The 13,462-nt window shown below is 35.9% G+C and overlaps 1 protein-coding gene across 1 annotated transcript in view; it reads left to right on the top strand.

The window, feature by feature from the left end:
• Positions 1-13,462, top strand: part of dcc (DCC netrin 1 receptor) — a 309,571-nt gene that overhangs the window by 229,614 nt on the left and 66,495 nt on the right. The window contains exons 11-12 of the mRNA XM_066710967.1: positions 2,384-2,522; positions 6,839-6,888. Of these exons, the coding sequence (XP_066567064.1) occupies positions 2,384-2,522; positions 6,839-6,888 (189 nt within the window). The remainder of the gene's footprint in view (positions 1-2,383; positions 2,523-6,838; positions 6,889-13,462) is intronic.

Raw genomic sequence — 13,462 nt, 5'->3', positions numbered from 1 at the left:
TTTGATCCTTTACCAGTCAGCTTTTATTGCTAATAAGGCCAAGTCTATAATTCCGTTCATCAAGGCTGATATTATAAGAATGTTTCAAAAGAAATGTGGCATAAATTGTATTAAAATAATAATGATGATGATGATGATAATAATAATGAATAATAATAAAAATAGAAAATGAAAACTACTCAATGGCATTTATTTCCTACTGTGGACAAACTGCCCATCTAATTGATTTACTGTTGAGGGTAGTGTGTCCATCTTCCCCTCAGTGGTAAACCCAGTAATTGCTTTTGATAATTAATTAAATGAGTTGGAGCACTAGTGCTCATGAGATATTCATACAGAAAACATTTTCATCTTGAAGTTTTGTATTATTATTAATTAGTCTTGACCAGTTAATAAGCAATATTTCACAACAACCCTTCATCATGGGTGGATGTTCAAATGAATCAGAGAAAATTAAACTGAAGTGCCCCCCCCCCACCCCGGCCACCACACTCACCAGTATTCATTCACCTTGACCTTCTGTGGAATGTGTATGGAGTACTCGGTGTGGAATCTACTGACATTAACCCGTTCAGATGTTAGAGGTTAGACTACTGCAGGAATGGAGTGCAATTGACTTGTTTACCCTCCAGAGTATAGTGGAATCCATGCTGTTGTGCAGTCAAGCTGTCAATATTAAGTTTTCTGGTTTTGGTCATATACCATAGGGGGGGGAAATGTTCTAGTAAAGCACAATTAAAATATCACTGCATGTTTTCTAGATGATAGTGACCTTTGGTTTCACAGTCCATTTAATTTGCACTGATCCTATCTTAAAGCTCTCACATTGCTGAGTTTCGTAAGCAGAGTTAATCAAAATAAAATACATAAAAAAACACCCATAGTGGACCTCAGCCGACACGCTGCGATAATGATAACAAAAGTGATGTGTCATAGGCATGTTTATGCCTCATTATCCTCAGTATTAGCATACCAACTATTTTTATAACACTTTTCACAAGTAACCTTTTTGTATCCTTAATTGAAATGTTTACTAAATTTAACAACAGATCTACTACAATAGTGGTCTTTGATTAACACTCATACAGAGCACTCTTTGTGAAGGGACTATAGATATATAATCATGTTAAATTAACAAATCCATTAAAGAAACCTTGCAAGGAAGCCTGCAATACATTGGTAAAATATCAAGAGCACCATTCTTTGAGAATATTTTGAGAAAACCTAAGAATTGTGGAAGAGTTTTCCTGTGGTGATAATGCTCTGCTGCAACTTAATGGAACAGCTTTATCAGGGATTTTCAGAGACACTCTGCTAAAATCCTCCAATGTACATATATATTTTTTGTTGTTCTTACTAGAGGAACTAGTTATGAAAGTGATGAAACAGGGAGCAAAAGGGCCTTCAGCATTATCAAATTCCTGTACTAACCTTTCAAATCAAAGGGTATTGATACATATTGAACAGTAGTTACTGCTGATAAACCTGAATGGAGAAAATGGAAACAGACAGTATTTGATCCTCACAACTTTGAATTCAGTTTGTCTTACTTTTTATATTATCTATGGACATTTACTGCTGGACTGATTCTGGACATCTAAAATAAAAAGTGATTTAGTGTGAGTGCGGAAAGGAAAATTCTGACAGAGATTTTTGAGATTTGGAGATAACCATTGGCACCCAAGTCATTCCCAAATTCTCTGTGCATATTGTATTATTATTATTATTATTATTATTATTATTATTATTATTATATTGTTATTTTTATATAAGCACTGTATTTGTGAATTGAATTGTGAACTGATTAGTGAATATGGGCTTGAAGCTAACTGCCTGCAACCCTTACCGTGTCAGTATGGGGAAAGTATAAGCAAAACTAAAATTGGCTATAAATGCCTAACAGACATTTTCTTTTGTAAATGTTAGTCTCAAGGTGGTAAGAAAAAGTAAAAGGTAAAACGTAATGCAGTTGAACAATTCAGGAAAAATGAAACTACAATGTGTACTTACAGTCCAGACATGAATGCTTGCTTGAGACGGACTCCAGGGTATTTCTTGTATTTTGTATTTATATATTTATTTTTAGTTATTTTGTGGTGGGAGCCTCAGGTACTTTAGCAAATGAAACATGGTATCTGGAAAATAAGCAATATATTATTCCTTCTCCCCAGACTACCTAAGAGAACACTGGTGCTGATTTTCCAGCAGTAAAAATGTCAGTTTTATTTCACACATTGTAAGGTAAACAAACAGAAGTTATTTCCTGCAAAGCTTTTTTTCTAACATCTGGGTTAGGATGGATTATTTTGATAAAATAAATAGATTTTCTGTCAGTAAGTCCCTTTTTTCAAGAGTGTAAGAATCTCTATGTGTTTTCTTTCAGAGTGTGGAGTTGAGTGGACAGAGCTACAAGCTGGAGGGATTGAAGAAGTTTACAGAATACACAATACGCATCCTAGCCTACAACCACTATGGACCTGGCATAGCCACAGAGGATCTGACAGTCACCACACTTTCTGATGGTATGTATGTATTAAACATGTTAAAGTATATGCCTTTTTACTGATGTATTGATTGATTGTTTCAAGATTGAGATGATGCTGTACATTTACTATTTTCATACTGTATTTTCATACTGTAACACAACTTTCCTTCATATAACCTTCACCTAGATGCCATTCAAGTGTGACACAGCTCAGTGTTTCTAAAGTGTTCCAGGAATGTACTCACATGCTGCAAACCCTGTCAGCTATGCACTTGATAGCACGAAACAAATCTCTTTGAGTCAAATATGTCAATTTACCCAACAGCAAGATCATGTCTCTAAAACACTTCAAATTTGGTCCACCCATATATTCAATTTTTGAATCAATATTGAGCTTAAAAAATTGCCTTTTACCTTCAGTTATCGGAGTATGCAATGTTGATAGCATTTGGTATTCCAGATGTTGAACTATCAGGGGCTCTAATTAATCAGTTGTTATTTAGTATAGTGCCTTTAGCAAGAGCATTGCAACAACAATATGCTGTAAATATCAGGACATACAATAAACAAATTAAATACAATGACAATTAATAAAAAACAACAACAGCAATCAATCAATGGACAATAAACTACTTTTAAGATAATAAAAAATCTATTAAAAAAAATGTTAAATGCATCTGTCCTGTAGTTTTAAATGCTGGCACTTCCTTTACAGAAATAATAATGGTCAGTTGATGTGAATTTAATTAATTCAAATTAATAGAATCCTTTGAGAAGTTGATTTCTTAATAATTTGATGAATCCATTACCTGTGTATCATACATTAAGAATAGGGTGTTCTGTTTTCCAGTCTTATATTTGAACTACCAGTGTCTGAGTGTCCCATTTCCCACCTGCATGGCCCTTATATTTATAGACACTATACACTTTAAGTATGTTTTATATTTACTCAGAAGGATTTTTTCAATTTATTTTTTACAACCTCAGTGCAGACAAATAAGATCACCTAAAGAGCCAACCTAAAAATAATGAAAACCAATGAGAATTTCTCCAAAACCTAATAATATAATAATGTTTCTGTGTTACTTTCAATTCTCTTCAGTATCACTAGACTGTGCCTGAACACAAGCTTAGGAGGGGCATTAGCTTAGGGGTAGAATATCTTTATTTACAGTTCCAAGCTGAAGAGCCCCCAGAGTCTTCCTCCACCGAATTCAATTAGTCCTTCAGAAAAGGAAGCTCCGAAGGGAATATGGCAGCCATTCCGTGCCCTGTTCACTGCCTTTTATGAACTTGTCTGCTGTTGATCGTATAGCAGCCTTCAAGGAGATCTCTAAGTTCCTTCCTTACAGTGGGGCTACTAAAAGTGTTGCAGTTTCACAGTTCACATTCCACTGCTTCATTAAGTTTAAATTTATTTTTTTGTGACAACTGCTGACTCACAGTAGGAGGTACATGCAGTTGCTTCAAGTATTTTAATTAATTGAAGTTGCTGTCAGCCAGCCTTTATATAATCTGTTTCTTTTTCTAATTATTTTTAGTGCAGCTTGAGTTGCTCCCAGCTCTATTGTGCTTTTTATTGAAGGTGGCTAAAAGCATTTTACTGTATCTGCTGTACATGTGGAAGTTTGGAGGAGCCGGGTTCAGATCCCTGATCAATACAAGATCCAAGTGAAATTGCATCACAGGGAAGCCCCTCCTCCCCCATAGTTCCAGTTACTTCATTTCAATTAGACAAAATTCAACATGGATTTATATAGTAAAATTATAATGGAATCTGTGATAGCTGCACAAAAAACTTACCTTAAAAAATAAATAAGGTGAAAACTCAGGAGTATTGTAATCTGTAATCTGTAATGCTTTCTGAATTCATAAAACAAATATTGATTTATTTGATTAATAGAGCTGAGAATATCTGCTGTATCTTTGCCATTTTTAAAACTGGAATGTTTGTAATCTACAACCTACAGGTATTGCCATAAGAATACAATTTACCAGACAGAGTTGGTGCTTCATGGCTGATCAGTATGTGATTTGATGGATGTGTCTTAGACCTCAACACTACAACTCCAACATAGCTGGGGCTTAGAGTGTCTGCCTATTACATTTCGGTTTTCAATCAATCTTCTGGAGAAACCTCTTCCAAGGGAAATACTGTAGCCATTATCCTTTATCTTCATTGTTGCAATGAAATTCTCTGTTGTTGATCTTTCAAGATGAAATGAAGTGAAGCTTATGATCCTTCTGAGCTCTGACGTTACTGCTGTGGTGACCTTTGGCGATTTATCTTAATTACCTTAAATGTCTTGGCAAACCACATTAATTCATAGCCTTGCAAGGCGGAGGTGAAATTCTTTGCATGAGACCCTGTGAATCCAAAAAACTGTTAAAAACAAACAAAAAAAAGGGCTAAATAGTTGTAACCTTGAAAGTTTGCATTTGTTGTCCCTTTCACATGCTTCTCACTGCAGTGAGCTTTGCCTGCTTTGACACTGTAGCCTGAATCCATTATCTGTGAAGAATTATGATGAACTTTTGAAGAATTTGGATGAGTTTTGATGATGCTTAGTCATGGTTCTTCAGGAATTAATAGAGCTTTTGTATGTTATGCACATAGCCTGACATTTCTATTACTGACAGATTTTGTTTCTACATATTTCCCCATCACGTGCGCACCACAATGGTTTCATACTGTTCCCTCTTTTTGTCATCTTTCTTCTGTCCCTCTGATTCTCCAGAAGTCCATCTAGTAGTCTGTGCTGGTCAGGCTTTCCAGTGTCACTCTCTATGAGGGGCAATGGTAAGCCTGGAGTATTTCCTGTAACACAGCTGAAAGCCTGTTATTCTGTTTATTGTCTCTTTCCATTACGTTCAAGGTGGGCTAAGAGGCTGCAGAAAATTTATAGGCTGTCTGCTTCCATTAACTGTGGTTTACTGAAAGTCTCAAACGGACTGTGAGATCTGCCTTTTCATTTCCCTACTTAATTATGGCCCCCTGTGTTTAGTAATGAAATTGTGTGCTGTGACTTTTTACAGCTCTCCTCTCAGTACTAATTCATGACCTTTTTGCCTTTCCGTGCCCTCAGCTCCCATTCTAATCCCGGCCTCTTTCACGAACAGATAAACACAGAAGCTTTTCCATGCATACAGTTATTCTGTGTACGTGTCTACCCAAGTAGAGGAATGGGAGCACAATAAAATCCACCCCATTAGGAAAGAGCAAAGAATGTAAATGAGACCTTCAAGCTGGTCCCTTGGTCTGAATGTTAAGTGATCTGCACTTCAGTGTTTGATTGTGGAGTCAGCTGACAGTATTGAGAAGATCTTTTGAAGATTATGATGTAATGGATGGCAGACTTTGAATATTGCTTTCTGTTGATGGTGACATATAGCCACCATCGTCTGACCAGGTACTTCTCCTCATGTTTCCATGGAGTCAATGACACCCAGTTCTTCTGGTATCACTTTTAATGAGTAAAGTGAGCAGCAGCAGGATAGGCCGCAGCTCTCCTGATAGAGTGGGTGTTCATCATGGAAAGGCTGCTGCCAGTATCTGACACTTATCTTTAGATCCAAAGAGGTCATTGACATCAGTTCCCTTCAATCGAAGAGCCTCAGCCTTTGATGATGCTGATTGAGTCCCTCTCTGATAGGTAACTGTGTACTTTGTAATTGTGTGGAGTAGTGGTCAGGGCTCTGGACTCTGGAGCACAGAGTCATGGGCTCAATCCCAGGTGGGGGCACCCTTGAGCAAGGTACTTTATCCAGATTGGTAAATGTATAAAATTATGTGATATCCTGTAACAATTGTAAGTCACCCTGGCTAAGGGTGTCTGCTAAGAAATCAAGTAATAATAAAATATTATAATAATTGACAGCGAAGGAGATTCTGTTTTCTACAGGATTCTGGGTGCTTCCTTCTCCCCTTGAGCCAGCATCCCAGTGTGTAATAGTCATATAATAACAATCCTTTTTGTTTGATTTGTTTAATGAACTGTACAGTTTCCACAAATATGGCACAATTGATGTTTAACAAAAATGTTCATCCCCTCCTCTCTCAGGCTAATGTGATAGGTTCTCTTTTTATGTTAAATAAGACTGATAGAGCAGTGTGCTTATCCAACTTACTGGTAGCTTGAGTCTTAATGAATCCCCTCATCACCTTTCCATACATCATCAACAACAGCAATAATGGCAGCACCATGCTCTTCCTCAGAGCTGGCCAGTACAATAATTTTTCACATGTAATGTTGGTTAATCAATTCTTTGAAGAGATTTTATGTTTTACACTGGTATCCTGAACAGTGACTGCATTTGTTCCTATTAATATTCTCCTTTCATATTTCTTTACAGTGCCAAGTTTGCCCCCTCAGAACATCACTTTGGAAGTTGTCAACTCAAGGGTAAGTACAGAAATGATTTACAGTCGAAAAATGAAAATCTTTCAAACCTTTTATAATCCATTCACATAGCCGTTTTCTTGCCTTCCAATACAGCTCTTCAAATCACACTTAAAATGAATAAGGGACTAACAATGATGCCCAAGCTCAGGCCTAATCCACATAGGACATTTTAATTTGACTGCCACCCTGAATGGAGGGTCAGGCCTAAATTACAGGACTATATTGAGGTCCAATTCTAGAATAGAGAGACCTCTTCATTGTGGCCAGAGCCCATATCCCTTAACCTTTACCATTAATACAGACACAGAAGAAAAAAACATTTGCAGATCTGAAAGGAACAGAAAATCACATGCAGTGTTCCACCTGCTTGTCCGCGCAGACAGTGGACTGATAGAAAAGCTGTTCAAGATTTTGGTTTAGCATTGCGGATGGATGGAGCATCTGCGGACAGACTGTAAAGAAAGACCAAAGCTGATAGTGATCTGGAAAAATGATTAAAGTGACAATGACAGTATAGACATAAATAGCTTTTGCTGAAATTAATAATGTCTGGCATTGTAATTAAATGTAATTCACTTTAGATACAACATGGCACTATTTAGTCAGAAAGTGTGGTGTCTTCCACATTCCCCATCCACAACTACCACGGTGATCTGAGAGAAAGAGACAAGCTTTAACTCCTTTTCTTTATACTTTCCTGTAGTGTTACATATCCTGAGGTAGATTGTTTAAATCTTGGTGATCAGTTCAAGGTTCAGTAACTTTCTCTGGGTAACACAAAGTGAGTCACTGTCAAGGCTTGAAAAAGGAATCTATAAAAAACAAACTTGCTCTTCAAAAGTAATTGCAACTGAAAATACTTGGTAATGTAGGTCACTGAAACAATCACCGATTGCAGATTCCACATAGGCTAGTGTGTTTATAATAGGAGAACATACAAACAAAAATGTTCCTTAGGTACAGATGTGTAAAACACACTTACTACAAGAGAGGGCAGAGGAAACTTGCCATAGGTGCTGAAAGATGACCTTAAAATTGAACTGTTCTGTTTTCTAGTGTTACCTTGCAGGGTTTATTAATCTGTTTGACATATGACTTCCATGTGACTGAACCAACCTTCAGAGTGTGATTTGTGTGGTTTTCCCACCTAATATACAACAGCAATTAATGTTAATTTCGGGTCAGTGCACTCCAGCTGTTGAGCACCTATCACATACTGAAGAGTTTCTGTGGTAGACTTTGCCACAACACATGCTTTCCTCAACCTTCCATTTTAATTGTGTTACCCTAACTTAAAGTTTGATTTATTACAACCCTAAAGCTCCTCTTTTTTAGTTTGAGAACTTTGTTGATGACATTCCAAATAACCCCCAAAGCCTTACCACATAATTTAATTTCCTAGTTTGCGTAATTCTAAAAGATCAATGTTCTCTCCATTTTCTCGATAATTCACAGAATTGCATTATAGTACAATGCAGTCACTTTCTGTAGGTTTTTGCAGAGAGATGAAACGGAGAGTCAGACTAAATTGTAGCTTATTTTTTTTCCTGCAGTCATTGTATATAACAATGACATAATTATACATGAATAACACTTGACACTGTTGAGTTCAAAATGAATGGAAATTAAAGAAGCATGTGTCTGTGACATTGTACACATGTATACATATTGTTTCCCTTATTCAGCGTGAACTAATCATGAACAATGTTTTCAGAAACCACATTCATTGCACATGTATATATAAAAAGGTACAGAAAATGAAACATGAATGAAACACCTGAAAATCTGAAAATTGGAAACAGAACATAAGTAATACATTCACAATGTATTGTCATAAATTAAATGATCTCATCATAGTACAAGTTAGAATGTTGTTATTTACAATGTAGATTTATAACATACTCAGATGTATAAGTCATATACCACAGCCAGAGTTCTGGGAAAACAGTATTAACCTGTTTGCAAAACAGAATAATAACTATAATTCATAAACATTATCAAGTAAATAAGCAGAGTACCACCTACCTCCCAATTTGTGTTTTATTCAATCCATTTTTTTTCCACCAGTTGCTTTGCTGGGATGTATAGCTTGCAGCTTTCTTTCCATTTATGAACAAATGCAGATCTACACAGGGAAAGCAAGATTATGCTGAATATGCATTATTATTACAATACAAAATCTTTTTCATTTAGTTTGAAAGTCTTGTATTTCTCCTTTTGAAACATTATTGGTCATTAAAATGAAACATAAATGTCTGTGCCCTAACCCACTTTATTATATGTTGTATTAATCTAATACCTAATTATACAGCATTATATTCTTGAAGTTATACTTTGGGTTACAATTTATATTAAGGCACTACATATTGACAATTTACTAATGTTGTATTAAGATGCAATATATGCATTATATAACACATATACAAGATACATTATAATGCAGTAATAACACATTCAAATTCCGTTTGAATATATAACAATATTAAATTACTCAAAAATGTGAAAAGGTAATAATACTCTACATTGCAATAGTATGTCTATTTAAAGAAGATTCCTCAAGAGAATAATCAGATCATCAGCAGACATAAAGAGAAAGCAGACTAGAGATAGATATGTTTTCTGAAGGGAAAGAAGTCTTTCATAGAGTCGTTGACGTTCCATGCTTTCAAATTGGGCAAGTCTTGGAATGTCTTGTTGGGTTAATTTCCACACTCCTTGAATGTACACATAACTGGATTAAGAGAGGTTATTTTAAATTATGTTTAACCGTCAGCTCACTCTCAAGTACAGCCCTATTCATAGTATGTTGTTTTCTGAACTAACAATTTTATAAATTCCATGTTGAATGTTCCTCCTATTAAGCATAGGCTTTGAAACCCCCTATATTTTTAAATCAATTAAATAAGGCAAACTAACACAAACTGGTTTGACTTCCAACTGGGAAAGTCAAATGTGGATTTCAATTAGCGTGCTTGATTGTTAATGTATTAGAGAACATAAATAAATGAACCCTATTTTTTTCCTTTTTTCTTTTATTTTTTTAATCTCTTAAACAACCCCATGCTGTTTTTTTCTGAAGCTTTCCAATCTCACAGCTTGTTTGCGAATGATCATGTTCAAATACTTTCTGGCAAGCACCTCTAAGCTGCAGGTGTCTGGCATGTGAAATTCAAGCAATCAGACAGACCTTCTCTGCCTGACTATCCTTAGTGGATTATTGCACTGGGCTAGTGAATCCAGAAGGGCAAGCGGTGTATGTAAATCAACTTGCAGTCCCATTTCATGGCATCCTAGACAACAGGTCAAAAGCCTGCTGAGCAAAGGGCTGCTGAGAAGTGAAAGGGCCTGCAGCCACAATCTCTTCAGGTGCCGTGACAGTTGATTAAAGACGAGTCTTCATTCTGAGCCTTTCTACCCTGATCCTGTCTTAAACCGATAATTTTCCTTAGCGGGGTGCTCGCTTCAGGTGGCTCATTTCTCAAGCACTGCATCAGCCACAGCCCAGATTGATTTTATTATGACTGCAATGCTGTTTATGAAAGCTGTCAATCTGAAATAGAGATTGCAAGTGTGCAGGAAATTTAGCCACCGTATTGTCTCCCTCAGCAAAGTTCCATTTAACAGATAATGTCAATCCTTGGTGTGCATTTGCAAACACCATACGGGAGCTTAGCCTCGGTATGAACTCTGTCCTTGAAGTCTGTTTCAACATACAGACGCGATACTGCTTCCTGTTAAACATTGCTTATCCCAGCAGCCCAACAAGCACATTCCTGATACTGTTTTTCAACTGTATGATGTTACCAGTGACATTGCCTTTTCCCTCACAGCAAAACTGAGCTTTGGTTATTGTTGTTGCTTTAAAAAAAATTATATTGTCTCATATTATCCACAAAGGTAATTATTGTATCACTGCTCAGTTAATTTAATTGAATTAGACAGGTATATCAACTTCAGCAGTCTAGATATAGATATAAATTATGAATAGCCCAAGTACTGATTGTTTAGGGGTCTCCTAAATACTGCAGTCTGGGGGTCTAGGTCCATTACACACCTGTATGGCCACATTGATTTGCCTCTAGATTTTGAATGTTATTAAAAACAGAAAATGTATGTCCCATTTGGAATTGGAATATCAACCTTTTTTGGCTGTTGAGCAAATGTTTGATGTTATTTTCTTGTTATGAATGGAACATGTGCAAACATCTGAGGCATAATTATACACAGATTACTAAAAAACAGATTCCCCTTAGGCATGATTTGAACATGGCTATTAATTACAGGAAATTAATAGGGAAAATTTAAGCAGAATCCACTACATTGCACTAATACTACCTGTGGCTGGGCCCTTTTTATTTTGGTGGGATAATTAAGCAATTCGTTTGACTTTAATTTGATATCAGTTAGGACATACCAGCTGCCAAGCCATTTCACACAAACCCCGTATTCCCTCTCCAAAACCACCACTGCTAGCTTTGAATCTTCTTTTCCCTCAGAATACAAAGCAGTCATATGCCTTGACAAGACAAAGGAACAAAAACACCCTAATGCTGTTTTAATATTTCTTTTGAATGTATGCCATTTGTTTCATACAAAACTGGCATACATTTGTGCTTGCATGATCAGATCAAATGGGGTCATTTTTAATCCTGTCCTTTTGGGTTTGCAGTGTTGGACTATACAGTGCTATAGACTGTCAAGCTTATGATAGGACAGCTATAGAGAAGGCTGTCTTGCAGTACATATTTGCACAACCTTCTTAAACAGCCTGATTTCTTAATCATCTCAAACAAGCAAAATAATAAAACTAAACTAAATACAGAATCACAGTGAGCCAATAGGGAAAAGGAGACTGTGTGAATTCAGTGTCAGCGTGTCAGCATGTCAGGGTTATAGAGATTGCATGAAGCAGCAGCCCTAGTGCGAGGGTTGTACTATAACTTTATTGATTCCCCCTGTGGTCAGAATTCACCTTGTATCAGTACTATTTAATTTCCAACCTGCATCCTGGGGCCCTCCAAAGTAAATTTATCCTGAAATAAGATTAGGCCTAAACCTTGTGCAATCACTTTGCAGGGTTTATATTTTATTTAATTTTCTCAGGCTGCGCAAAGCCTCAGGATCTCGGCCTGTGCAGGGTGGCAAAATGAAATCAAAATAATTGAATTTTAACAATGCAGGTAAAGAGAAGGGAGATGGGAACTCTACAGGCACTCCTGTAACCCACACACAGCTCATTCCCCTGATGTGGGAGAACTGTGATATAAAGGGAAAAAAGAAGAACACAAGAACATGAATTGGGCTCGAGCAAAGTGCTGCCATAAGATGTGTGTCAAAAGTTGTTACATGAAGGGGACGTGTACAATACTATGTAAAAAAAACAATAAATGTAGCTGAAAAAGCATTTTAAGGAACATTACAAATATGCTTTGCCATACATCTGGTTTGGAGGTATGTGGGGATGGGGTGGCAAAGGTGTGCAAACTTGCTGAAGAGTATTCTAGGTCAACTAAGCCTCAATTAAGCATAGTCTCATGATATATTAACATACTGGCATATTACTATGCAGCTATTCAGTGTGACAACATTACATTTTCCAACCCTGAGTACATTAAATAAGTATTAAATAATTATATATATATATATATATATATATATATATATATATATATATATATATATATATATATATATATATAAGACATGTACAGTATATATGTGTGTGTATTTCTGTCTGGCTGTATATTACTTTTGTAATATTGAAATTAAAACAAATGGCTAAATGAGCAAAATGGATGACATCTGCTACAGACGTATGTGGTTTGCCAATATAAATGATCAAATTAAAACCGAGTAATATCAAGAGGATATTTGGTTTTGTACCACTTGCAAAACAGGACTTGTTTCCTATGTTACTATGGAAACTAGGAAAAATTCTACACTGTAGTCATTAAAAAGCAAAATATCTAAATTAAAAGACAGTTTGTAAATAATTAATAGGTTTGTGAGACCTAAGATGAAGAGTTGCATGTTTGATGGCCTACCAGTATTCCAGTACTGGGCTGCTATACAGTATGAGATGCAATCATAATATAAAATTTACAAAATATTCTGAGATTTATATGCCGACAACGTTTAATTATCCTCCACTCAAAAAGTTAATGTATTTTATTAAAATTGTATACATTTTGAGGTGTTCTCAGTCCCTGGAAATTGAATTTGTTATACTTTAATACAACCAGTACATTGCTTAATATTTAATGTTATTGGATTTTTAGGTTTCAAAAGTTTTGCTCAGCAGCTGCCTTTCTATGGCCAAATTAAAACTCAACCCAGCAAAAAACTATAAATATAAAAAACAATACTTGATAGCAGTTTTCCATGAGTTAGAAGGTAGAGTCCTCTGCCAAACACAAAAGCTGACATAGATGTTTGGAACTGAAATTTGCAGCTGAAGGATGGGTCAATGTTTTAATCTCGTCTCTTTCTATGCCTGTATCTTAACTTACATGTAATGTACAACTAGTACATGAATTGAAAAATATACTATGTCTATAAAGATACAGACATATAT

The sequence above is a fragment of the Amia ocellicauda genome, chromosome 8, assembly GCF_036373705.1.
Source record: "Amia ocellicauda isolate fAmiCal2 chromosome 8, fAmiCal2.hap1, whole genome shotgun sequence".
Taxonomy (NCBI): Eukaryota; Metazoa; Chordata; class Actinopteri; order Amiiformes; family Amiidae; genus Amia; species Amia ocellicauda.
This window is presented reverse-complemented; position numbering and strand designations above follow the sequence as displayed.